Source organism: Anas acuta, chromosome 2, assembly GCF_963932015.1.
Source record: "Anas acuta chromosome 2, bAnaAcu1.1, whole genome shotgun sequence".
Taxonomy (NCBI): domain Eukaryota; kingdom Metazoa; phylum Chordata; class Aves; order Anseriformes; family Anatidae; genus Anas; species Anas acuta.
Genome location: NC_088980.1, coordinates 62,239,193 through 62,266,154, shown reverse-complemented (window position 1 = coordinate 62,266,154; position 26,962 = coordinate 62,239,193). Strand labels below are relative to the sequence as shown.

Here is a 26,962-nt window from a genome sequence, read left to right as displayed (position 1 = left end):
CAGCAAGCTCTTTGCTCATCTGTGGTGCTTGCACTCCTGCAGGCACGTGGCAGACACGGTGTGTGATGCACTGCTACAGCATGTTCTCTGCTTAAGGCCTGGAGCAGAACACAAAATATAAGAGATGAAACATAACCCACTTGAAAACCTTTGAGAGGGAGTCTGTTCAGTTACAGCTATGCAGATTTTTTTTCAGTGACAGAAGTGATGTTTTGAGGTTTTCGTTCTTTTTCTCTTTTTGTCTCATAGGAAGTGACAGAAAGTTTTGCTGTAGTGGGTAAGCATTTTATTTATTTATTGCATTTCCTACATTTCTGCTCTGAGGTCCCCCACCCTCAAGATAAGGCAGGCAGGATGCTGTAAGGATGCACACAGTAAAGCTTCAGCCTTGCCCCTGGGCTCATCCAGGTTAAATGATAAAGGGCTGAGACAAGCTCTTAGGGCACAACATCAACCTTAAAGAAATGGCACTTAAAAGAGCCAGAGGACAGATCCCTGACAATTCAAATGCAGTGTGCTGCACATGTGAAGGGCATTAAGGTTTTGTGTAATTTGTCTTTTTTAATAAATCTCTTCCTAGCTTTCCTTCCAACCCCACTTCCCACAGCTGACAGAAGGCTGGATTGAACCAGCAGTGCTGCTAGGGGGGATTGTGTGGAGCATGGCACCTGGTAAGACTGTGTACAGTGAACAAGAAGGAGGACTTGTCTCATAGTACAAGGTCATCCATGTCTGAAGTGGTTTTAGGCACTCAGAAAACCTGGTTCCTCACACAAGGGTGAAGAACTGAATTGAGGACTGAATGGAGAAGGGAGTTGTGCAGAGCACATGAAGTTGAGAGCTTCAACCAAGTCCCCACTTTCTTCTTTTGTTACTTATGCATGTGTAGTCTATGAGGTTGCACAATATTTTGTTCAGTGGGAAGTTCTGCACAAAGGGAGGAATTTATTCAAGTGGAACACACAGTGTCATCTGAATATTTCCACACTGGGATGTGAGCAGTGAACAAAATTGTGGCTGCCGTTTATGCCATAGGTAATGGCAAACATTGCAAACACCTTCAAGTTTTGTGTTTTATTGGGTTCTTTCAGAATGTCTGTAGGTTTTGAAGTAGGAATCAAGCATCTGCCTAGATAAATGAACATAAGACTGATGCATGCCTGACTGTCAAAGTCACAGTTAAGCAAGAACAACTGATCACAAGTATTTAGCTTTTGGGAAAGTGTATTTCAAATTCAACCCATTCATTTAACTCCCCTTCTTTCCTTCAGGCAAGGCAGAACAGGTAGAAGGAGTAAAAGCAGCAGGAGGAAAAAAAATCATGAATATAGGATGTTGGTCTTGGTTAACAAAAATGCAGAAGATAACGTCCTACAGATCATCTTGTCTCACCTATGCACTGGAAAATGAAAAAATGAAAACTGGAAAAATGGAAAACTTCTAAAAGGACACAGAAACTACACAGACTCTTCATTTATTTCAAGTGATTATTGTACCTCTAACATTTTCCATGAGAAATGTTCTTTCTAGGATAACACGTACCAAACAAGTCAATTTTAATTCTGTCCTTCCCCAGTGTCTTCTACATAGATTCATTTGTTATTTCCTCTGTAGCCCCATTATTGGTAATTTTTGGCAATGTTTTACCTCAAGTATTTTAAGGACTGCTTATCCATATCTTGATCACAACAGCAGCTGTGTGATTTTTCTCATCTAAAAATTGTGGACCCTCCAGGTAAAGATTTCTGTTGATGTAATTCAGGCATTCTGGTCCCCATTACAATCACTGAACACGAGCACTTATAATCCTTTCCTACTGTCTCAGATATTGTTGATGTAGCTGCTTTAGTCTAAGTTGGTATGGTAAAGGTAAAGCCTTCTTTTCTTCCTCACGTCAAACTGTAAATCAGATTGCCATGATGTTGAGGCAGTGATGTTGCAAGCTGTAGCTCAATTTTTGTCTAACCGTAGGCTTGCAATTACAGTGGGACAATATTCGTTCTCATTTTTGTACCTGCTTTGTCTCCCCTGGTGTCTGCTGATAACATGAACAAAAACGTACGAGTAAGCTTCCCTGGAGGATTGCCTTCTAAAATCATCATGTGGAAAGGGCAGCACATGAAAAATGAATGCTGAACTGCTTTCCATTAAAAGTATTGCAATGCCAGAACATGATGAAGATTGTTTAACATGCAGTCTGGATCTCAGTCCTATAACTGGACTCAACTTGGCCATAGTAGACTTATGAGCTTTAGGATTTATTACAACAAATAAGTCTCCATGATGCCATGTGATATCTTGGATGTGAATTCCATAAATCCTGTTAAACTTTATAATCATATGGTAACCAGCTATGCAATGAAGTTAGAGAAAGTAACAAAAGTCCCTTAATACATGCCAGCCTAAGTTGTACAAATTGTCAGATGGTGTTCTGTCCTACCATCCTCTAGAAAGATGGGGAAAAGTCAGTCTAAAGACAGCTTCAGAAAATTAAATAAATATCACTACTTTAAAATGCAAGAAGGGGATAATAAAAAAAAGCCTATATTCTTAATGCAGCTTTATATTTTCAGTGCTTTCTAGTGCATGTAATGTTTTCCTCTCCTCTCCTCTCCTCTCCTCTCCTCTCCTCTCCTCTCCTCTCCTCTCCTCTCCTCTCCTCTCCTCTCCTCTCCTCTCCTCTCCTCTCCTCTCCTCTCCTCTCCTCTCCTCTCCTCTCCTCTCCTCTCCTCTCCTCTCCTCTCCTCTCCTCTCCTCTCCTCTCCTCTCCTCTCCTCTCCTCTCCTCTCCTCTCCTCTCCTCTCCTCTCCTCTCCTCTCCTCTCCTCTCCTCTCCTCTCCTCTCCTCTCCTCTCCTCTCCTCTCCTCTCCTCTCCTCTCCTCTCCTCTCCTCTCCTCTCCTCTCCTCTCCTCTCCTCTCCTCTCCTCTCCTCTCCTCTCCTCTCCTCTCCTCTCCTCTCCTCCATCATTATTGCAGCCACACTGCTGGCAGCACTGATGAAATACACATTGTGCAGTCCTCTCTCTCAACATCTGCCACCAGCATATGAAGATGCCAGGTAGAATACTCTACACACCTACCTTAATTTAGCAACAGATATCAAACCTTCATGAAGAGTAACTACAAAATTAACATCCCCTCTGTCAGATGACAATCCTCTTATACTTTCAGCAGGGAATCAAACAGCAATCCATAGGAATTACAGGCAACTGGGCAACTCAGAAATAAATAAATAAATAAACCCACTTTACTCCTTAATGCTAAAACATTGGACCCAAGGGATCCAAGCAGCTTTTTTTGAAAACAAAAACAAATGCAGCACAACTGTCATTAGGATTTGAATGTCTAAAGCAGGCTGAAAGTAGGAAAACCGTAATCAGTCCATCAGGACCACAGAACAATTCTGTAGCTGTCAAAGCAAGAATTAAGCCTTCCTATAAACCAGCATAAATTGACACAGCAAAAGCAGACTGCTGCCAATGTAAAAAAAAAAATACATAGTTCAGTCTGTTGGCAGCTGAATGTATCTACAAAGCATATTCAAGTCTACCACTGGGACATGTGAAAAGTTATCAAAACATCAGCCATCCTAATATCTGGTTTTGCTCTGGGGCCCCGAAGTAAACCCTGAGCCTACTTCTTGCCCTTCTTTTTTCCCTGTACCACACCATGTGCACCAAATGTGTCAGAAATATAAAAACAACTATTTTCATTGCACTCTGTCTTGTCCAAAAATTGTGTTGTTTTGAAGAATGTCATTTATGAAAAGGAGCACTGAAGACCAACTGATTGCTAGACAGACTTACCAGTGCTCCTATTCCCTTTTCCCAAAACACGTTACTTATTTAACACCCTTGAGACATGCTCAGAACTATGTTTAAACAGAACCAGTTTTCCACCAGTGTCAAGAGCCTTTGGATGAGATGTGGTTTGTGGTTTGAGGGCTAGGCCTACCAGGAATTTGATTGAGCTTGCAATCCCAGTCCAAAGTGATTCCGCAGCATGCTAAAAACATACAAGTAATCAGTCTTTTCAAAATGTCCACCTTCTCTTCCTGACCAAAAAGGTCTGGGTATGTTTGAGATGAATATCCAGAGGGTTAGGTTCTCCCTGCATATAATTCAGTGAGACAGTTGAGTGTAAAGAGTGCAAACAAACAGCTCATTTAAACTGCAAAAACAATTTACTTGTGCCTTTTGCTTATCTTCTTAGTCAGTGGCATCCTGGCAAAGTTCATCTGAAATTGGAATGTTTTCTGAAAGAGTGAATGTATTTATTTACAATTCACACTGAAAACATAACTCTGGGAAAAGCTTGATGCGGTTCAACGTAACTTTCCCCAGTTCTGGGGCAAAGAATGGTCAGCCGGGGGGGATGTGAATATTTTTTTGCCACCTTCTAAGGGAAAAAAAGCAACATAAACAACAGACTATAAATTCAGCAAGCCATTGAATGTATACAGTCACTGTCTTTTTGAGAATATTTTCTGCAAAGTATTGTGGATAAATTGTATGTTGAAAACAATATTAACTTGCAACAGCACTTATTTGAAAATATATTGGAGTACCAATGAGTGGGAGTTTAAGGATATGGAAATATGTCTGAAAACACACAATGCTATCTTGCAAGAGCAGGTAGGCCATTTGTTTGTGATATTTCAGGATGATCAAGTTAGTCCTGAGCAAGAGCAAAATAATGTGTTTGTGACATTATCTGTGCACAATGAGGTCCAATAAAAGAACTCATAAACATTTTCTTCTTCAGATCCCTTCAGATTTATATTGACATTATAAACCACACAAGTGAAGCACAGAGTTATTTAAAAGCATACCTGTAAGAGATATAGTTTTAGAAGCACTGCTTCACTGCTTTTTTTTTTTTTTTTTGGATGGATCCTGTTGAATTGATTTTTTTTCCCAGTCTATTCATATTAGCTGTGTAGATTGTTCACAAAATTGCAATTGCGTATTGTAATTTCACTTTGATCACAGTCATTTTCTTTCTTGTGTTATCCAAGCTGTCTTCTAAAAAATAGAGCAGTAATGGTATGCAGCAATGGATACTGAACTGCTCGCAAATCACTCAGGCAGCTCATAAAAACATTATTAAAAGGCAAATGCCCTTTGTGCTCCTAACTTCTAAACTACACAAGCTGAAGTGCTTTAATATGTCTAATGCATCATAATACATTGAGATGTGCTCTGCTGGAGTTAGCACCATGGCTTTCCAGCTGACAGCTTTTCCTCTCCTGTCAGTCACTGGCTGGATTTGACTCTGACTTCAGTTCATGATGTCAGTCAGATGTCTCAGTGTCGTTTGCTGGGAAGCTTAGTGACAGGAATGTGGCACATATAATTTTCCTGGAGTAATTTCTCACCTCCTGCAGAAAGATCCTGTTCAGAGTGTACTGAAGTGTCTCCCTGGTACCAGCGAGTGTCCTCCCAAGCCATGGGGACTAGAGATGCCCCATGCTGGGAAGATGCCCTGGCTCACTGACTAATGTGAACTTTCTTCCAGAGCTGGGCATGCTGCTTTAGTTTGTGGATGCATTAAACAGCCTTCTTCCCCTCTCCTGATGTCATCCCCTGATCAGCGGTGTCCATGAATGTAACATTCAGACATCATGTGAGTTTAATCTTTTACCTAGAGAACTGGGAGCTCATCTGAAGATGTGCTTACTCCTAAAATCAGATCCTGTGCAGCTGCCCTACAGCTTTCCCTGTGTAGAGGAGATCAACAATGCTGGCCACAGCTTTTGAAAGCTGAATGTGCATTGCCAACCCTCACAGGGTGCTGAGAACTCTTTCCATCATGGCAGCTGCCCTGGGTTTGGTATATTTGGTTCCTCATTGTTGCTTTTGTTTACTGGAAAGTTACCTTGTCAGGCCAAGGCAGGAACTGGTACACAGCCATTAGTGATCTGAAATGGCCACAGGTGTGCTTGTAGGGAGTGAAGAAGCTTATCCTTGTTGTCTGAAGGACTTCTTGTCTCTTTTCTATTCGCTGGGCATATGATACTTCGTATTGTAAAACTTGCATCATTCTTTAGTCTGGTTTTGATACCTAAGATTAATGTCAGAGTTTGTGTGGCTGAGCTCAGTTCTCAACCCACGCAGCCTTTTGATGGATCGAGTCCTGCCTTGGTAAAGTTACCTCTGTCTCTTAGAAAACTGGGGCATTCTCTTCACCTTTTGTTTATCTTGCCTACTGCTGTTGTAAGCTAAGCATAAACTATACTGCCTATAAGGCCCAGGTTTTGTAGCGTAAGAAGTCTTTCCAAAAATCACAGTTATAAAATATGATATCTTGGAAGACCTAAGACTTTCATACAGACAAAAAGGATCAGCCTAGCCAGTATCAAATTTCCAACAGCTGTATAAATATATTTTTTTCTCAGTTGGCATCAAGAGCTTTAAACCAAATAACAATTATTAACACATGATTTCCCCTTACTGGCAAATTATTTTTTTCCTACTGGCATATTAGTGGAATACACTTTCCCTTTGGTAATGAGTAAATTGTGCATGCTTTTAGATACGGTACACACTTACAGTAAGCCATCTCCTGAGTGCAATATATGTTCTGAATGTCATCACTTACAGAAAATCCATACTTGAGGTAACATGCTCTTACATTGTCCCCTAGACACAGTGTAAAACATTTCCATGTTGCTTTCTGTCAATCGCTCATTCTCCAAGGCCTAAGAAGATGGCCAAAGACACTGTCCCACCCACTCTACAATCAGATCCCTGTTACCTGAGGTGCAACATGTCCAAGCAACTCAAAACTTCTGTTCCAACAGGTTTTTGCTACAGAAGAGACAAAAAGTGCTTTGAGAGACATCTAAGGAATGTAAAAGGTACCACATTTTGAAAAAAAAAAAAAAAAAACAAAACACGTTTTGGCTAATTTAATGCATGGTAGGATATGGTTATTTGGGATGTACTCAATGAAAGCCATGTATGTGGTGAGGCGATGCTATTTTAGTGAACTTATCAAGCTACAAGGGCTGGCATACCCATGTGGGGAGACCTAGACACAGTCTTCACTTACAGCCAGGTTGCAAAGGTACAGGACTCACTATTGATTTGTTCATTTTAGAGGCTTAAGTGTTTGAGATGTATGTTTTTGGAATATAATATAATGAGAGGACCCTTCAGAGAAACTAGGTTGATATGCACCTGATGTGTTTGACACTTACTTATTAATATTAGATTAGATACTTTGCTTTGTGAAGGTTTCACATGGGTAGTTTTCTTTGCTGTATTGTCTTTTGTGCATTAAAATTTCATGAGAGTTCCTGACACAGAGCAATGAGATTCACCACTGATAATTGTTTGAGACTAGAAATGCATGCACTGCACGAGTGGATTAGTGCTGTAGTATAGATTTCATGGGTCCCATGCAGCCAGTGCTGTGAGGTTTACTTCATATGGGCCTTACCATTTTGCAAGCCCAGTATTTAAAATGTGTCAGGCTTGCTGTCTGTCCACATGTGCTTCTGTCAGGAAAATCCAGAAACCTGAACTTCAATTGATTTTATAAATGAAAGAGGGAAGAGGTGACATGGCATATTACTTTTAGAGATATGGACAAACCAAAACACTGAAGGAGTCTCGTTTTTCAAGTGTTATTTACAAAGCTGGCCTAAGAAGTGGTGTTACTGATTGTATTCTAGGCTAGGACTGAAAGAAAGAGTCTCTTCTGCTTTTCAGTCCTTTTAGGGGGGATTTGCTGCTGATTTCCATGAGCAAAGGCCCATGGTCTTGAAGTTCATTACATACTGAGTAAGGGCATTTATACAAGAACACCTCCTTGATTTTTAAATAGTTTCCAACTTTCATTAAAACAAACAAAAATGACTGAGAGAAGTGACATTTCTTGTATTATTTTGACTTACCAAATATGACTGGACAGAAATTTTCTTTAGGAGCAGTGTGAAATGACAATGTTTAATCCACTGTAACTTATTTTTTAGTCTTAGTAATAACATAGCAGTAACTCCAGCAATCCCATAATACTTGCAGAAAAGCATTGCTTATATTAGTTCTGTCTCTGTAGGAAAGCCATTTTCTAGGAAGAACCTCCATCCTTTCCATATGTGATACCAGTTCCTGTTTTATTTCCTGTCTGTGTGAGTTGGAAAGTGGAAATGGATAGAAATCAGTCCCTTATTCAAGACTGCAAAATGTCTATTTATAGAATAGCACCATCATAACACGTAGAGATGTGGTATTCATCTCTATAATTAGGGTTATATTAAAAAATCTATAGATAAATAGCTGCCCTGGCACATCCAGTAGATAGGTTCTGATTTTTGCTATTATTTCTTCAGTTCATAAATGACTTCAAAAAAAAAATACACACCTGTAATTTTATTTTTATTTTTAAAGAAAATATTTGTACTTTGTCATGTTTCTTCAGGTTCCTGGAGCTACAAAGCAGTCTCCTTGTGCTGAAAAGCTCCTAGTCCCCAGTTCTGGTTTGCCAGCTTTTGTCATGTTTGGATAATATTTTGCCTATTGTTCTCTGCTGCTAGTTTACAAGTAAAGAATAATCACCTTGCAAGGAAAAAAAATAATAAATATAATATATATATATATATATATATATATATATAATATAATATATAATATATATATATATTTATATATATATATTTATATATATAATGTTCATTATCAGTAAACTGCCAGTCTAAGAAATCAGTGTGATCTACCAACCATTTCTGCTTTTCAGTGCTGTTAACATAGTTGCTTTAGAAACAGCAAAAAGTCTGACTTGGAATTTAAATGCCTGGGGGGGTTTCCAGATGTAATTTCCATTCTATTTTTATCATTCCTGTTCCTATTAAGCAGGTCTTCACCCTTTTCTCTTTCTAGGTACCAGCAGCTTATTTATGCCCTCATATTGAAAATGTCAAATAGGAGTGGAGAAATGTAGTCTACCTGCAAGTTTTTGGATTTCCAAGTTCTGTGAACCTCAATTTAACACTTTTGAAGTTTTATTTTTTTGTTTTTGGTGTGTATTAAACGTGTGCAGAAACAGAATGATGCTGCTCAAGTATGTCCATACTCACATTGCATCATTTATGAATTTCATGCTATTCTTTCTGCTAGTGCAGCAGGGTATGGTAGTTATCTACACTGCAAAGGTTCTAGTCCAAGTTTAGCCATGCAGCCATTGTGTTACTGCACAGGTTTGGAATAGCATTTACCACTTAAGCTACATTTTTTTCCAGACTTTACTTAAATAAATTGTCTTTTAGGCAGATGCTAGAAAAGTCTGGAGAAATTCCAGGTGGCTGTTTAGAAACATAGATGAGTGTAAAGGGAATATTCGTGTGTTTTCCATGAGGTAACATGTTGATATGTCTTGCTTTTAAAAAAATTATAAATATATATATATAATATATATATAATATATATATACTCATATATACTTAATATAGATATACTTATATATATATATATATATATATATATATATACACACACTTATATACTGAGAAATACCTTCTCTGCAAAACTTTGTATTTGCTGATGTGAATGGAGTCAGAGCCTTTGGAGGTTTTATTCTAGCAGTGGAAGATTAGGTTCTTCATTGTCAAAGAGGAACAGTAATCTTGACACATTTGGTGATATATGAATGTCAAAGGGATTTATATAGTCAACTTCAGGGGTCTAAATTAGGACTTGAATCCTTCTGTACAGTCAGTGAAGCTTAAACACAGCTCAGAGAGCTTTTCTCTATTGGGTATGGCTGGATCACAGGGAAAGCAGCTTCCTATCTTACATAACTACAGTGAGGCACCTAAAATAGATGGCATGAATAATCCCTAAAATGAAAACCAGCATGAAGGAATGCAGTAATGAAACTTAATCCACTTATCTCTATGACAGTTATGGCACATTGTGTTTCCCAGGACTTAAGTTAAGCCTTATGCTTTCCTTTGGTCCTATTCCTCTATATGTGGCAAGTAGCTAGCAGAGCATTTTTCCTTCCTTATCCCTTCTCATAATGATGCTATTTAATGCTAAAGATGTGATGCCCCCGCCAACAGTAACTCCCTCAGGTGAAAAAGGTCACAGGTTAAACTCTGAGTCAAAGACCTGAAAATGTATGTTGTCACCAAAATAATCAACTATCTGGCCATAAGAGAAAGAAGGTATATGGAAATATTTGCCAAATTCACATTTCACCATGCTAAATAGAAAAGTTGCTAAGATCAGAAAATTGTTATTCTTGCTATTTCTTTAAAATATTGCATGGTTACTCTAGCATGCACACTCATCCCACATTGCATTTTTGCCTTACAGCCCTCAAAATTGCTGCAGTCGTCCAGACAAACCTTTATAATCTCCAGGCAGTCCTACTGGTATCAGCAGATCTGTGATGACACAGTAATTTAGCTGCACAGTGCAGGTCTCAGCACAGGGTTAGCAAAATTACATTGATAGTGAAAGGGAAAAAAAGCTACTAGCAGAAGTTGGCTGAAAGGAAATGCTTTTATTTCAGCCACACAGAGGTGTAGTCAGGAACAGCATTTTTATGCAAAGTTCTGAAAAAAAATGGCAGAGCCTTTCAAAATGATATAAATGGTAAATGTAGCTCTCCTATGTGGAAATCTGTAGGTGGGGTAGTGGAATGAGGTTTTGGCTGTGTGTCTGTTGAAATGAGAAGATGGTGTCTTTGTATAAAGAAAGGACATCTAAGGTTCATTCATCATTTTTTAATCCTTTCAGAAATGACTTATTACATAGGAAAAGCAAACAGAGTGGCCAAGTCTACCTTAGTTTAAATGTATGATCTGGGGTGAATTTTGAGAGAGAGGATTGTTGCCCGGTGTTCCAGTACTTTTGTTATTTCCATTGTGGGAGTATCCAAGGGCCCAGGCTTTTGGGGTGATACTTAAAGGCACTCCTGTCTGACTTAGAAACAGATGCTTGGTGCCTGCTTGTAATTTTAAACATATACATCCACTGCAAAGGAATAATCACTTTGTCTGATATTGAATATGTATAGGCATACTGGCACTGGTTTTATTTTGTGCTTTAGAGGTAGAGGGTTTTGTAGACTAAAAGCTGTTACATACATACAGTTTATATACAGAAAGGCTTACATGCTTTGAACAGGAAACCCCACCTTTACTGAAAATATGTTATGGCTCTACAAAATAAAAAAAATAAAAAATAATAATAAAGATATTTCTGTCCTGAGAGTGTTATAGTGACTGATATGCAGATGAGAAAAAGACATTTCATCTTCATTGCTAAATTTTCAGGGTCCCAGGTGGTCATGTGCAACATGAAAAAAAACAACAGCACATTGCAATATCTTTTCCTGAAATTGGTACTGGAACTGGTGGCCACCTGGGAGAGTGCCTGCTGTCTTGCACTTTCAGAGTAGATACCATTTGTATCAGTGGGCACTTTGAAAATACTGCTCTGAACAACTACGGATGGTGAACATGCGAGCAGTCCCCTCCTGGAGCATTTTAGTACAGGATATGCATGCTGTACATTAAGCAAATGGCTAAGAAAAGGGTTAAGAGGGTTTGTTCATGAGCTACCCTTGCGTGTGAGGACATGAGAGCAATGTCTGAAGCTATGCTGCAGTGTGGTTTTTGCTATCTGTAACAGAGCTGAGGACCACTGCTCAGACACAACAGCCTGGAAAATGTTCATTTAAGGATGTCTGCCTAGAGGTCTGTGATTGCATTAATTATAAGCCATGAATCATGGACATCTTGTTCCTGCATTTGTAAGATTAAAGTAACCTATATAAATAACAGTCATTACAAGGTTTTTAAGTGGATGACCATTCTTGCTTCCAGTAGCAAATTTGGAGAGATCATTATCTTTATATTTCCACTAATGGGAGGGACATTTCATTCTGCTGTTAGAGATACAACACTTCAGCTTTTTTTGCATCTGTGCCAGCACTACTTTTTCCTACTGCAGTGGTCTGCAATTGACAGAGTCACAGCAAAGGGGCATATTGTTTCCAGCCCTGGACTCTCCAGTGAGCAATTAAGAAGGAATCTAAAAATACAGTCAGAGAGCAGGAGGCAAAATTTAGAGGCCACAGGCTTTGGTCAGGGCTGGTTAAAAACACTTTGACTTTGATTCAGAATTGGAAGCAAAAACAGAATTAGTTTTCAGCAAATTTACAGCACGTTTCTACACTCTCAGGGAGTGTTCCACCTCTACAAAAGCCACCCTGCAGGGTATTAACTAGCCTGTTTTTCAGAGTACCATATTCTAGAACAAAACTCTGGCTACTGAGTCAAGATCAGCTCCATCACTGTTTCTTTGCCTTTCCTAGCATGCTTCCTTGACTCTGATTCTCTTACCTATCTACTTAGAAAGCAAATGCAATCCAGCTGCTTTGCACCTCAGTACTACTGCCAGTCATCCAAAGTCACCTTCTTCCACCTGTCTTGTGGGAGTACAAGATCTTTTCAGAGAAAGTTCATTCTGCACCAAAGGCAGTTTCTTTTACTTTAAAGGAAACTTGCAAGGAAGTTGTATAACTAGGCTGTTTGTTGCTATTATATATTTAATTGTTTTTCCGACACTAGTAGTCTGGATTAGAGCAGTATATTTTCAGGATGCCAAGTTTTGTCTGCCAGACCTCTAGCCTCATGATTTCACCTCTGAAACATGGGATCATCTTTGTTTTCTGTGACAATTTTCCTTTGTATGACCAAACAAGGTGAAATGAAGGTCTATATTCTCCCTAAGAGACTGTCTTCTCCTTCATACAAAGCTGCTTTCTGTATCTCACTTTTGGTGCTAAAGCTCACTTTTGGTTTCCTTGCCTAACTTGTGAGGATATTCTGCTTTTTACCCCGTCTAATTGAGGACTGGGTTTGGAGATATCAGAATAGATATACATACAGAAATATTCCTGGCTGTCCACAAAAGAAACCTAAGAGTATAGTAAAACTGGAATTGTGTAGCATCAATGCCCAAGATGACTTATTATGATCTAGGGTACTATGACTCGTCTTCAGATCTTATTTAGAAATCAAAGGAGAATATGAGTTTTTGTTAGGTGGCACTGAATTGCCAGGACTAGCAATGGATATCCAGTCTGGTTTTCCATGTGCTACTATGAGGTGTTGCGTGTGATGACGCCACCACATTTATCTTATCCTGCATTATGTCTCAGCTTGGGGGGGGGGGGGGGGAGAGGTAACTTCTTCCAAATCTTCTTTTCAGCAGGTAGAATACTTTCTTAACATAAAAGACAACAACAACAAAAAAAAACAACAACAGACACCTCTAATTTTTACTCAGTCTTCATGTTTTTCCAAAAATACAAGCAGAAAATAGAGGTGTGAAAAGAGGAGAAAGCCACAAAAGTCTGGGGATTGCTGGAATAAACTGTCTTTCAGTTCATCATTCTGCATTTTGTTTCTGTATCTCGGTTAGGCAATCACATAAATCAGTGGCAAGGTCTAGCCAAGACCCAGTTGGCAAGGTGTAAGTTTTCCAGTATTACTGGGAACTGAATGGGCTCTTTGGCTGCCAAAAGTCCACCTCCAATAATGAGACTTGCTGAATTAGAAACTAATTGGCTCTATGCAATTAACTTCCAATATTCATTATCATTGTGATACCTAAGGTACTTGTAAAACTGATGATTTTATACTCAAGATTTCTCTGAAGTGAGGAAATATTACAAGTACCATTTTCCAGATGAAAAGCTGAAACAGTGAGAATTATCTGTTAATATGGTTCTACATGTTAATTTTGTTAATGGTGCTATTATATTAAGTTTTTGTACACATCAGGAAGTAACAAGTCATCTTCATTCTTTCAACTCACAATGACTAGGAAGGAATACTAAAGGAGGAAAGGTACAGCCCATTAAAGTTGCCAGTACCACAGTAGATTTAGTATAGTTTTATTACCCAAGGCTTCCTGAGGAGGTCATATTTGGAGATTAGGCAGACGGACAAATTAGAAAAAAAAAGGAGAAGGAGAAGGAGAAGGAGAAGAGAAGGAGAAGGAGAAGGAGAAGGAGAAGGAGAAGGAGAAGGAGAAGGAGAAGGAGAAGGAGAAGGAGAAGGAGAAGGAGAAGGAGAAGGAGAAGGAGAAGGAGAAGGAGAAGGAGAAGGAGAAGGAGAAGGAGAAGGAGAAGGAGAAGGAGAAGGAGAAGGAGAAGGAGAAGGAGAAGGAGAAGAAGTCAATGTGTTTCTTCATGTTTAGCCATCATAATAGTCTAACTTAGTGTAGGTAAGTTGGCAGGCTCTGCCTTCAGTCGTCTTAACCAAAGCCATTACAGAATTCAGTGGCTAAGCAGCACAGAAATGAAATAATTCCTACTTCAGAAGGGTCCATATCCATGTAATCCTCCTGTAGCAGATTTTTGGTGTACTGCCTTTTTACTAAACACTAAACAAAATGAGTGCATTTTCTTAAGGACCAAGACCACCTTCTGTGGTCCAATTTCCTGGAAGCAAACAAAGAATGTAGAAGTGATGTAAGGAGACACTTTTAAAAATACTTTTTTTTTTTTTTTTTTTTTTTTTTTCCAGTCATTCTCAAGTCATCCTTTAGGATTTGGCATTTATACCACAACTTAGACTAGCTAAACATTTTTTCAGGTCTTTTATTTTTCTGCATATATGTATGTGACAATAAAAGTTAGCTGACATTCTTTTTACTTTCTTTCTTCATTACAACCATAACAATACCTAAATGAGCATGTATTCCCAGTTAAGTTTATTGGCTTAGGGCTTAAAGTTAAGCACATGGTGAAGTGCCTCCTTGTATTTTTATCCCCAATAATGAACAGAATTCAATATCATTCCTAAGGTACTGACTTCTTAATTATGGGGCTGGAGAAATCTTACAGAACTAATGGTCATGACATTTCCAACTCCAATTTTCCTGATTTTAACTTGGGGGGAAAAATGAAAAAAAAAAACAACAAAACAAAACAAAACAAAAAAACCATCCCCAACAACAAACCCCCCCAGAATTATACATAGACATGTACACTTTTGGTCAATAAAAAAAAATAATTAAATACATTCCTCTGTCACTAGTAGTTGGATGAAGGATATCGAACAAATAAATACTTTTTTTTACAAGAGGTTTTTGCATGCCTTGATGAGTTTTAGAATTGGTCAAATAATATTTTTTATTGAACGGACTGTGTAGCCAATATATTACTATCTCATGTTACTCAAATAACTGAGTTGTTAATAGAAAAATATATATTCTCTTATCAGCTGCTTTTACATTTGGAGAGTAGGGTTAAGGAGGCCTTCTTTTGGTAGAGCTGGGGGAAGTGATCTAACTGGATAGAATACAATCCTATTTCACATGAAAATTTCCAGCATGATTTCCAGTAAGTGTCGCTTGTTGGTCTGTCAGACCCTACTCTTTGTTCTTGAACCACTTGGTGAATTCAGTCAGGGGCAAAAATCTTAAAGCCACTAAGGGTCTGCAAGGTACGTTGTCCTGGTTTCAGTTAGCACAGAATTAATTTTCTTCCTAGTAGCTGGTGGAATGCTGTGTTTTGGCTTGGGATGAGAAGAGTGCTGATAACACCCCGATGCTTTAATTGTTGCAGAGCAGTGCTTATACTAAGCCAAGGACATCTCAGCCTTTTGCTCTGTCCTGCCAGCGGGCAGGCTGGGGGTGCAGTAAGAGCTGGGAGGGGACAGACCCAGGACAGGTGACCCAAACTAGCCAAAGGGGTATTCCATACCATCTGACGTCATGCTAAACAATATATAGGGGTGGCTAGCCGGGGGGAGGGGGCCGGACTGCTCGGGGTTAGGCTGGGCATCGGTCAGCGAGTGGTGAGCAATTGCATTGTGCATCACTTGTTTGTACATACTATTATTACTTTCCTATTATCACCATTGTATTATTATTGTTATTATTTTATTATTATATTGTTATTATTATTTTCCTGTCTTATTAAACTGTCTTTATCTCAACTCACGGGCTTCACTTTCCATTTCTCTCCCCCGTCCCAGAGAGGGAGGGGGGGAGGGTGAGCGAACGGCTGCGTGGTGTTTAGCTGCCGGCCGGGTTAAACCACGACAGCCTTTTTGGCGCCCAACGTGGGGCCCGAAAGGTTGAGATATTGGCAGCATATGAAGGAGTTCGATCTGCTTCGGAGGTGGTCGGTACTGAAGCGCAGCTCCTCCTAGCACCCCGATTGCCGGTACTAGGCTGGATGTTCAAGGGAAGGGTCCCCTCTACGCATCATGCAACTGATGCTACATGGAGCAAGTGGGTTGCACTGATTACTCAGCGGGCTCGAATAGGAAACCCCAGTCGCCCAGGAATATTGGAAGTGATCATGGACTGGCCAGAAGGCAAATACTTTGGGATATCATCAGAGGAGGAGGTGGGTCGTGCTGAAGAAGCCCCACTGTACAACCAGTTGCCAGAGAATGAAAAGAAATATGCCCTGTTCACTGATGGGTCCTGTCGTATTGTGGGGAAGCATCGGAGATGGAAGGCTGCTGTATGGAGTCCTACGCGACGAGTTGCAGAAGCTGCTGAGGGAGAAGGTGAATCGAGTCAGTTTGCAGAAGTGAAAGCCATTCAGCTGGCTTTAGACATTGCTGAACGAGAAAAATGGCCAGTTCTCTATCTCTACACTGATTCATGGATGGTAGCAAATGCCCTGTGGGGATGGTTACAGCAATGGAAGCAAAACAACTGGCAGCGTAGGGGCAAACCCATCTGGGCTGCTGCATTGTGGCAAGATATTGCTACTCGGGTAGAGAACCTGGCTGTGAAAGTACGCCACGTAGATGCTCATGTGCCCAAGAATCGGGCTACTGAAGAACATCAAAACAACCAGCAGGTGGATCAGGCTGCTAAGATTGAAGTAGCTCAGGTGGACCTAGATTGGCAGCATAAAGGTGAATTATTTATAGCCCGATGGGCCCATGACACTTCAGGCCATCAAGGTAGAGATGCAACATACAGATGGGCTCGTGATCGAGGGGTGGACCTGACCATGGACGCTATAGCACAGGTTATTCATGACTGTGAAACATGTGCTGCAATCAAGCAAGCCAAACGGTCAAAGCCTCTTTGGTATGGAGGACGATGGCTGAAATATAAATATGGAGAGGCCTGGCAGATTGATTACATCACACTCCCTCAAACTCGCAATGGCAAGCGCCACGTACTTACAATGGTGGAAGCAACCACCGGATGGCTGGAAACATATCCTGTGCCTCATGCCACCGCCCGGAACACCATCCTGGGCCTTGAAAAGCAAGTCCTATGGCGACATGGCACCCCAGAAAGAATAGAATCAGACAATGGGACTCACTTCCGAAACAACCTTATAGACACTTGGGCCAAAGAACATGGTATTGAATGGGTGTATCACATCCCCTATCATGCACCAGCCTCCGGGAAAGTTGAACGATACAATGGCCTGTTAAAGACTACCTTGAAAGCAATGGGCGCTGGGACGTTCAAAAACTGGGATACGCATTTGGCAAAGGCCACCTGGTTAGTCAATACTAGGGGATCTACCAACCGAGCTGGACCTGCCCAATCAAACCTGTTACGTACTGTAGATGGGGATAGAGTTCCTGTAGTGCGTGTAAAAAATATGCTGGGTAAAACAGTCTGGGCTACTCCTGCCTCAGGAAAAGGCAAACCTATTCGTGGAATTGTTTTCGCTCAGGGACCTGGATACACTTGGTGGGTGATGCAAAAGAACGGAGAGGTCCGGTGTGTACCTCAAGGAGATTTAATACTGGGTGAGAATAGCCCATGAACTGAATTGTACCATGTTAAATAGTATATTATACTGTATGTTATCACTACCATGATTACTATAGCTGACTAATTAGAATGTATGGAAAAAAGTGTAACCTGAGCATGACATAAATGGTATGGAATAAGGGGTGGATAGATGTCCTGGTTTCAGTTAGCACAGAATTAATTTTCTTCCTAGTAGCTGGTGGAATGCTGTGTTTTGGCTTGGGATGAGAAGAGTGCTGATAACACCCCGATGCTTTAATTGTTGCAGAGCAGTGCTTATACTAAGCCAAGGACATCTCAGCCTTTTGCTCTGTCCTGCCAGCGGGCAGGCTGGGGGTGCAGTAAGAGCTGGGAGGGGACAGACCCAGGACAGGTGACCCAAACTAGCCAAAGGGGTATTCCATACCATCTGACGTCATGCTAAACAATATATAGGGGTGGCTAGCCGGGGGGAGGGGGCCGGACTGCTCGGGGTTAGGCTGGGCATCGGTCAGCGAGTGGTGAGCAATTGCATTGTGCATCACTTGTTTGCACATACTATTATTACTTTCCTATTATCACCATTGTATTATTATTGTTATTATTTTATTATTATTTTGTTATTATTATTTTCCTGTCTTATTAAACTGTCTTTATCTCAACTCACGGGCTTCACTTTCCATTTCTCTCCCCCGTCCCAGAGAGGGAGGGGGGGAGGGTGAGCGAACGGCTGCGTGGTGTTTAGCTGCCGGCCGGGTTAAACCACGACATACGTGAAATGGCATCAGGTAGAGGGAGATATGAGAGGTTTCCTGCCAGTAGAGATGGCTATGCCATGAGCATAAGTTGTGTTAAACTCATAAGAAATCTATTTGGGAAAAAGTGTTTAGAAATACCCTTCCAACAGGGTAATCTTCAAAGCTTACACTTTCTGAGAAACTAAATTGCCTTGGAGATAGAAATCTGTAGGAAACCTACCTTTAGTTTTAATCTTCACAGAAGAACTTGTTTCTAAGAGAAACATTTGGGGGAGGAGGGGATAGGAGACATATACCCAAAAGCAAGCTGAACACAAGACAAACATGGCAATATTCTTTTTTGTTAAATTAGCTGATGCTGAGTGATTAGTACTATTGTTCAACTCAGCTGTTAACTCTTAGCTGATTTCCTGGTGCTTAATTTCCAGATAATTTCAAAGAGATTTATGCATGATCTGAGAGTTAAACACAGATTTAAATGCAGTACTGACACAGGCATTGTATAGGCATGTATTTAATATGAAATATACTCTGAATCCAGGCTTCAGCAATATCTTTATGCTGAAGTGGAAGATATTACTCATATACCTATAGATCCCTGCATCCGCCAGCACCATGTTGAATTGCAGTGTAGTGAGGGATTAAGTACGTGTCTTATCCGTGAATTTGCCAAGTGGGTGAGACCATTGACTTCTGGTGGTATTGAAAGAAGCCTCAATCAGTTATTTGCTTCTCTTCTGCATCTGGCTTGGCGATGAGTCAAGAAGAACAACAGTGCACATTTCCTATTCATGTATTATGCATAATTTGCTTTGAATACCTTGTTTATTCTAACACAAAGGCTATATTTTAATTTGATATTAGTACTATATTAGTAGGAAGACATGAGAATCGAGTATGTTATTCAAGTATCGAGCCACAGATTAATAGAAAAGAAATTTTTAAATGGCTTTGAAATGCCTGCATTGATAAAGCTATATCCATTATTCTTTTCTCTTGCTACTAGGGTAGAAATAATAAATATTTTAACAATCCAAAAATAGATGGAAGTAGTAAGATTGAGTAAGCAGAAACTGTTTGCCAGGAGATTAGGCTTTAGTTGGTAGGATTTAAATACGCCTGGCATATCAAAGCAATGTGACAAGCCAGTATTTTCATAATATTCTGTGTCTACCTCATAACTTGTTGTGAAAGGCTGATGACTGTTGCCAGCTTGCTTTGCTCTTATTAATATTTTTGAAGATAAGAAAGTGAAATAGCTCCATTTCAGGAATTAAGTCATTTCTTTGTGCCAAATTACTGACAGAAACTCTTGGTGAGGGAAGATAAATTAGAGGTCTGACTGCTGTGCCACAAAAAAATAAGTCAACATTGCCTGAAAGGAATCTTGCTCTTCAAGGTGGTGTTAACTCTTTTCACATTGCAGATGTGAATGTCAAGTGGGTTTTCTGCTGTGAATTCGTATAATAAGAAATAGATCAGACCATTGAACTCAGGCACTGTTGTAGTCTGATTTTGAAAGCCAGGGATAAATTTAGGAAAGGGGAAGTCAGAAGAACCAGCAAGTTTAACATGCAGACCTTTGTCAACATGGTAACATAAGCTATAGAACATTATGTGCTACCCACCTCTAATGGGATATTTGCCTTCTTGTCTTTGTCATTAGTTATTGCAGCTTCCTCAAAACAACACTTGCAATCCCCTCCCCTCCCATCATGCAGACTGTATTCAAATCCCCAGCAAATAGCTCTCCATCCACCTCCACTTAACTCAAAAAATTAGCCTTTCTTATGGGTCCAAAACTCCTTCTGAGGCCCTTACCCAGCACAGCAACAACAGTAGTCTCCTGGTACACCTCACATAGACCAACTTTCTCCTGATCAGTCCTGGCCAAGACACTTCTGTCTGCTTCTTGCATTATTCCTTTGACCTACACACCTGTGATGTAATGCTGGTTCTTCATCTGCTGCAGAAAATACATGTGTTTTCTTACTTAGACAAAGCCCTTTGCTGTTTATTTGAGCTCTTCCTATAAAGAACCATCTCCTATTACCACATTGACCTGTGCATTTGCTCTGGCAGCGAGACTGGCCCTTGTGCATTCTGTGTGATGGACACATGGGGCCATTTTCCATTCATCTCACTTACAAAACCCTTCTCAGGGCAGTTGTCCCCAGTACTCTGTTCTCTGATGCCATCAGTTAGAATGTGGACAGTGTCCATCTGAGGTTTCAGATACTCTTCTGCTCTTGTCCCATGTTACTGCTTGTCTGGTTACTTTTTACCATCTTCTGTATATTCACCTGGCATTGGGCTATTTTGAAACTCATATTGACACACATGATCTGTGACTGCAGCTTTCAAAGTGTGCTGTGAGACTGTGTCAACATATATCATCTGATGGCAAATACCACTGGCACATGAAGGAAGTGACATAGAAGTCACAACCAAGATAAGAAGTGAAACTTTTTATTACATATGAACACAAAAAACAGCCGTCAGCTCTTTTGAAGAGGAGTCACTGCAAACCTTCATCTCCTCATCCTGAACTAATTCTTACATTGCCTGTAGTTATGGGCCAGTCCTTCTGCATCACTTTGCACACCTTGTTGTAACTGTTTCGGGTGAAGGCTGTTCTTCAAATAAGACAAGGCCCTGGATAGGCATGGTTGAGACCACGGGCAGGAGTTCATTTACTTATGAAGAATATGTTAAAAATTGGGGAGTGTAGTCCTTTTCTTTTCCAGTTTAAATAGATACAACAGACATCAAAAGAGGACTCAAAATCGCTGGGAACACATGTATTAAATAGCTGTTTACTGGATGTTGCTATAATTCCTACCATATCCTACAAAAAAAAAAAAAAAAAAAAAAAAAAAAAAAAAACAGAAAATATATAAATATATCCTATATACACAAGCAAAGCAACACAGCTGTCTTGTAAGCAGGGATTAGTAGCAAGACACTGTTATAGAAACAGTACACATTTTCCCTTGGGAAACTGTTAAAACCCCATAAATTCAGCCCAGTCAAGGCCACAGAGAAACAATGTTCTGCTTATGCTCATTTCCATTTCTAGTTGCTGAGATCGATAGTTTACAAACCAGGTTTCTATACATTCTCCATTACATTTAAAAACTACAAAGGTATTGGATCAGAATCCTTATTCCCACTGAAAAAAAGAAGAACTGACCCAAATGCATTCCTCTCCACATTTGCATTTTTCTTTCTCCCTTACTTGGTTAAACCAGACTACAGGAAGTTTTTTTCACTCTTTAATGCAAGTGCATAATTGATGGAGCAACACTGTAATGAAGTACTTTAGAAAGGGTTTTAGCAGAAAAACACCAGAGATTCATCTTAAACTAGTTTAATCTGAACAGTTCCATGACAACAGCTGGGGACATAACTTCTGGGACATGTGGATGCAAATTCATACTGGAAGATAAGATTCAGTGAAATCCATGAGTTGCAGCTGCTGTGTCTGACACAGACACTAGTATATCTAGCAACATCTTTTTACATCAGAGGCAGAGTGAGCCCTAAGATAAGCAGCTATCCATCTGTCTCATGGCAAACTGCAGCTGGATGTTAGGTGGCAACTGAATTCTTCACCATTCAACTTGCATTTTCTTATTAATGCAAGACCTTTTTGTATTTTTTCATACTGATTCTGCACAATTCAGATGCCCCATTCCCTCCCATACTCACCTGTGATTGCCAACTGTGTAACAAAGAATGTCATTCGAGATTTCCGCTTCCTCCTCCATGTAGAGAAGAGCACAATGGCATTTCCAGCAATTGTGACAGTAAAGAGGATCCAAAGAGTTACCAGCTGCTCTGTCTGCATTAGAAAAAAGAAAATAAAAAATCATACAAGTAGGTGAGTGGGTAGTGACTACAATTAAGCCAGTCAGTTAACCTAGGACAAATGAGATAAGAAGAATTAATATATATGCATATATATATATATAGTCTATTATTTTATTTGCAGTGCCTGCATATTACTTCTGTATTCACAAAGCCACTATCACTATTTATGTTCTGCACTGGATGCTAAAATGAGAGGCAGACTTCAGTTTTCTCGTGTTGCCCCAACAAGCTGTGAAATAACCAACTGCCTTACTTTGTAAGGAATATTGATAGATGGGCTCTTTTGGAGAAATGGGGGAAATAAATACTTCTCTTCCTCACAGCTGCAGTGAGTACGGGTCATGCACAAACCCTATAAAATTCAGACATCCACTCCATGATCTAGATGTGCAACAAGTTTGAAAAGCAAGCATGACCCACTGCAAGGAAAAGTAAAATTGCATAGCAAGCAATACGTGAGGACAAAACGTCCCCTAGTGGTAGTGTGCACAAAGAAAAGAAGAAAAACAGTTATGCACATTCTCAAAGCATCAGGATCCTCTGGCTGCAAGAACAAGGGTGTACATATGCATGATTGCTTGTTTTGTGTGAGTGCATACACAGTTTTCTCCCCCCCCTTTTGGCCTACCAAAAATGATTTTGTCTTCTCTAAATGCAGATTAGTTATTTTCCAGTGGCTATTCTGTAGGTTTCTTCTAGATGTGTGAGACTGCAAAGTTCGTTTTCTCCATATCAGCCAGCCAGCTTTGAGAAGCACTGAGTCTGGTGAGCGTGGGGTCAGCTTGGAGAAAATACTCTGTATTTCTGCAAAATTGTCATTTACAAAACCTCTCTTGTGTAATGCATGTAGTGTCATGGAGGAAGATAGTTCTACTGCTCTTCTGAAGGCACTTTTCACAGCAACAGTTTGGAGGGCACAGAGCAGGGGAATGCAGTAAAAAAAATCCTGAAGTATCCAGCAGCAATAATATATACATTGTTATTATAGTCAGTGAGAGAAAAAATACACATATGGCTCAGTAGAACCAGTAGCCAGCATCCATAGTCCCTCATTTACTGGAAAGCAAGCTGTGGCCCACGGTCCTCAGCCACCTTTGTTCCAGGTAGGTGGTGATGGTATCCTGTGAGTTATGTGGGTGTGCGGGAAAGGCAAGATGCAGTGCATGAGCAATTCAAGGCTGCGCTCTCTAAACCCAGGGATTAGTCTAAGTGCACAGTGAAGGCTATGTTTATATGGTTTCACTTTTCCCAGCATGATAACTTTTGTCGGTATAATCTGCCATTAGGGCCACCTCACCAAACTTTAAAGCTCTAAAGAGAGACAGCTACTCTAAATGGCTTTTGTAGTCTGGGTAATGGCCGTATCTCAGGCATGAGTCATCATCCATCTCACCTACCCTGGGATGGCCTGTCTCCACTGATTATAGACTCACCTACATAAGACAACCAGTGTGGGCTGAATGCTTAACTTTTAGATGAAGAAACAAACAAAAAAAAAGCACCCATTTTTCATGTCTGCATGTCCCTTTCAAAACAATCGGGACAGCAATGGTGAAATTACGCTTATACATTTTGTGTTGTACGGAAATTGGAAGGGGGTATATATTTGGAAGGTAAATACAGAAACAAGCAATCAAACAAACAAAACCTAAGATTTTATATCACATTTGTCCTTGAAATCAACATGTTCTCCTCAGGGTTTGGTTTGTCTTTTCTATTTCAAAACAGATCTTTAACGTGTGAAGATCTATGGGACAAGACTTGCTCCCATTTTCTGTGATATAAAGTCAGGAGAACATTTTCTTGAAAGAAATTCAGTATTCCTATAGTATACTGATAAGGATATATTTATATTTATATTTATATTTATACTGATAAACAATCGCCACCACCAGGAGACCAACACAAGTGTCACTTTTTTCTGCTCTGACCCCTCCGCTGTACCCAGCTGCTGTACTATGTCCACTTCAGGGCACTGTGCTTCAAGAGAGGCATAGGGCGATGAGGTGACAGCATTCTAGAAGATATAGCCAGGCAAAAAGACTGACCAAATTAAATTACTTAATCTAGGAAAGAGCTGACTGCAGGAAAAGACAAGCATAGCCTTTAAGACACAAAAATATTGCTGTTAAAAAAAAGGGGGGGGGGGGGAGGGTGGGGTGGGAAGGGAGATTATCTCTTCAGATTCACTGCTTATTGGCCAAAATCAGTGAACCAAAATTAATTTACATTTTTTTGACTTACAAATATATGTGAATTGATTGAGTCAGTGAAACCTTCATCTATGAAAGCCTTAAAAGTAAGCCTTAGGTTTGAGTTATAGCTGATTGATCCCTAACTTCAGTGCAGCTGCATTTTCTATAATTCTGTTTTATTCATCACACTGAGGTTGCTTAAACATAGAGGTTTTATTCCATGCCATGTTTGTTCATCAAGCAAAAATTCTCTTTTTGTAACAACCTTCAGCAAGGTGATTTAAAAAAATGCAAAAAAAAAAACACCAACAACAAAACAAACAAAACAAACAAACAAACAAAAAACATTATTTAATAATATCTCGCACAGACATCAAAGGTATTTTGAATAAAAAGAAAGATAATAACGTCTCCCAGGTCCCTTGTGTAAAAGCTTTCAGTGAGGGCTGCTTTTGCAATGGGCATTACTAATTACATTACACAAGAATGCTGTGAGGGAGACTGGTGTCATCAAGTAGTACTTTTAGATTAGAAAAACTAAAAATGCTGGTGACCTGGTTAAGGTCACAGAACAAATCAAAGTCGAGAGAATTTCCTTGGCTTGATTATAAGAGTTGCATATGCTACTATTCCACAAAACTGTTGTTTGAAGCATAGAAGTGCTTGACATCTGGAGCACATATTTGTGTTTTTCTAATTTGCTTTAAGATTAAAACCAGCTTAAGTCAATGAAGCAAGCCTCTTCATGGGTGAAATGTAAGCCAGAAAACCTGGCTGAAGAGTGTGTGCATTTTCCTTTGCTTGTAGAAGTGGTTTGTTATTTTTCCTCTGAGAAAATTTCTGAATTCATAGGCTGCAATAAGTCTAGCCTGAGGTGTATTGTGCTTTATATTTGCAACAAACTCCATCCGTAAGAGCCTTGTGTGTCATTCACTCACGGTTCATGTACCATCCCAGGGCAGAAGGGATCCATATGGGTTGTAGGCATTAGTTTTATTATAATATGATTTATATTTATCTTGTACCAATGACAAAATTCACCTATGAAATCTGCCTGCAGGCTCTCAGTGTTGAATCTTTGACTTACTGTAGTGTAGGGGATAGTAATGGAAAGTGTTTAACACCATTCCTAATGAGACTGGCTGGTCCCTTAATGTAAGGTGAGAATGCTTATAGCAAATTCAAGTCCCCCTGACCTGCTGCCTTCCTGCTCTGTGTTCTTGGTCAGTTTGGTGAAGAGGCACTGATCCCTCTTATCACAGGCGGGTAGTGACTTATGTGTCTGAGCACCTTTTTCTTGCTTGCTGGTTAAGATCTGTGAATACGCAAACAGCCTGACTGCTTACCTTTTGTTTATTTAAAAATAATGTTACAGGTGTAACCTACTGCAGCAATTGAGATGTAATCATGGAGCAAAGCAAGCAATTTCACAAGGAACATGCTCTTAACATGTAAAAAGAACACATAAATCTGCTTGTTAAATTGGGGATTGGGGAACTGGTATGCTCAATATGGTGTTCACCACTAGTAGATTGCATTGCACTTTCCTAAAGGAAAAAAAGTAAAAGTCTTTTCTCATCCTCTGAAAAAGTCACTTTAATTACAGACCAGGTAAGCAAATGGATGACTCTAGGTTTTGCATTACTTTGATCCTGTTATAGATCTGGAGTACTGAATTTTGAATACTGAAAATACATTGGACATATTTGTTATTTTGGCTGCCTTCACGTAGGGTGGAACAAAAAAATGGGGAAGGGAAGGGAAGGGAAGGGAAGGGAAGGGAAGGGAAGGGAAGGGAAGGGAAGGGAAGGGAAGGGAAGGGAAGGGAAGGGAAGGGAAGGGAAGGGAAGGGAAGGGAAGGGAAGGGAAGGGAAGGGAAGGGAAGGGAAGGGAAGGGAAGGGAAGGGAAGGGAAGGGAAGGGAAGGGAAGGGAAGGGAAGGGAAGGGAAGGGAAGGGAAGGGAAGGGAAGGGAAGGGAAGGGAATTAGTTTTCCTGAGGCAGATGGGTGCAATGCATCTTGACTGATTCCACTTGGGGATTTACCATCTGTTTACCTCTAAGATAAATTGTACTTTTGACTGTAACATTGAAAGAGATCAAAAAAAGACTGGCTCAAAAATTGGTTCAACTTCATTAAGGAGTCTAAAAGATATTGGTACAACCTCTGACACAATTCATAATTTGTAAAAAAACATATGTTAAAAAAAAAAAAAGTAAAAGAAAGAAAACCTCTGTTCCACACTGCCAGAATTCTACACAGCAGAATCATAGAGGAGCTCTTGGCCTGGATGGGAAAGAGGTGAGGCTGTTTCACTGCTGCAGTCTTTTATCTATTAGGAGAAGATGGACCCAAGGGAATGGAATGAAGCTGCAGCAGGGAAGGTTCAGGCT

At 40.0% G+C, this 26,962-nt stretch overlaps 1 protein-coding gene and 1 long non-coding RNA gene across 4 annotated transcripts in view; one reads left to right on the top strand and one right to left on the bottom strand.

The window, feature by feature from the left end:
• LOC137850459 (uncharacterized) overlaps positions 1–2,641 on the top strand; it is a 46,222-nt gene extending 43,581 nt beyond the window's left edge. Inside the window, exon 3 of the long non-coding RNA XR_011092540.1 lies at positions 1,272–2,641. This is a non-coding gene — a long non-coding RNA (uncharacterized lncRNA). The remainder of the gene's footprint in view (positions 1–1,271) is intronic.
• Positions 1–26,962, bottom strand: part of NPSR1 (neuropeptide S receptor 1) — a 62,231-nt gene that overhangs the window by 25,762 nt on the left and 9,507 nt on the right. For all 3 annotated transcript variants that reach the window (XM_068670412.1, XM_068670414.1, XM_068670413.1), the window contains exon 2: positions 22,214–22,346. In XM_068670412.1, coding sequence (XP_068526513.1) covers positions 22,214–22,346 — 133 coding nt within the window. The remainder of the gene's footprint in view (positions 1–22,213; positions 22,347–26,962) is intronic.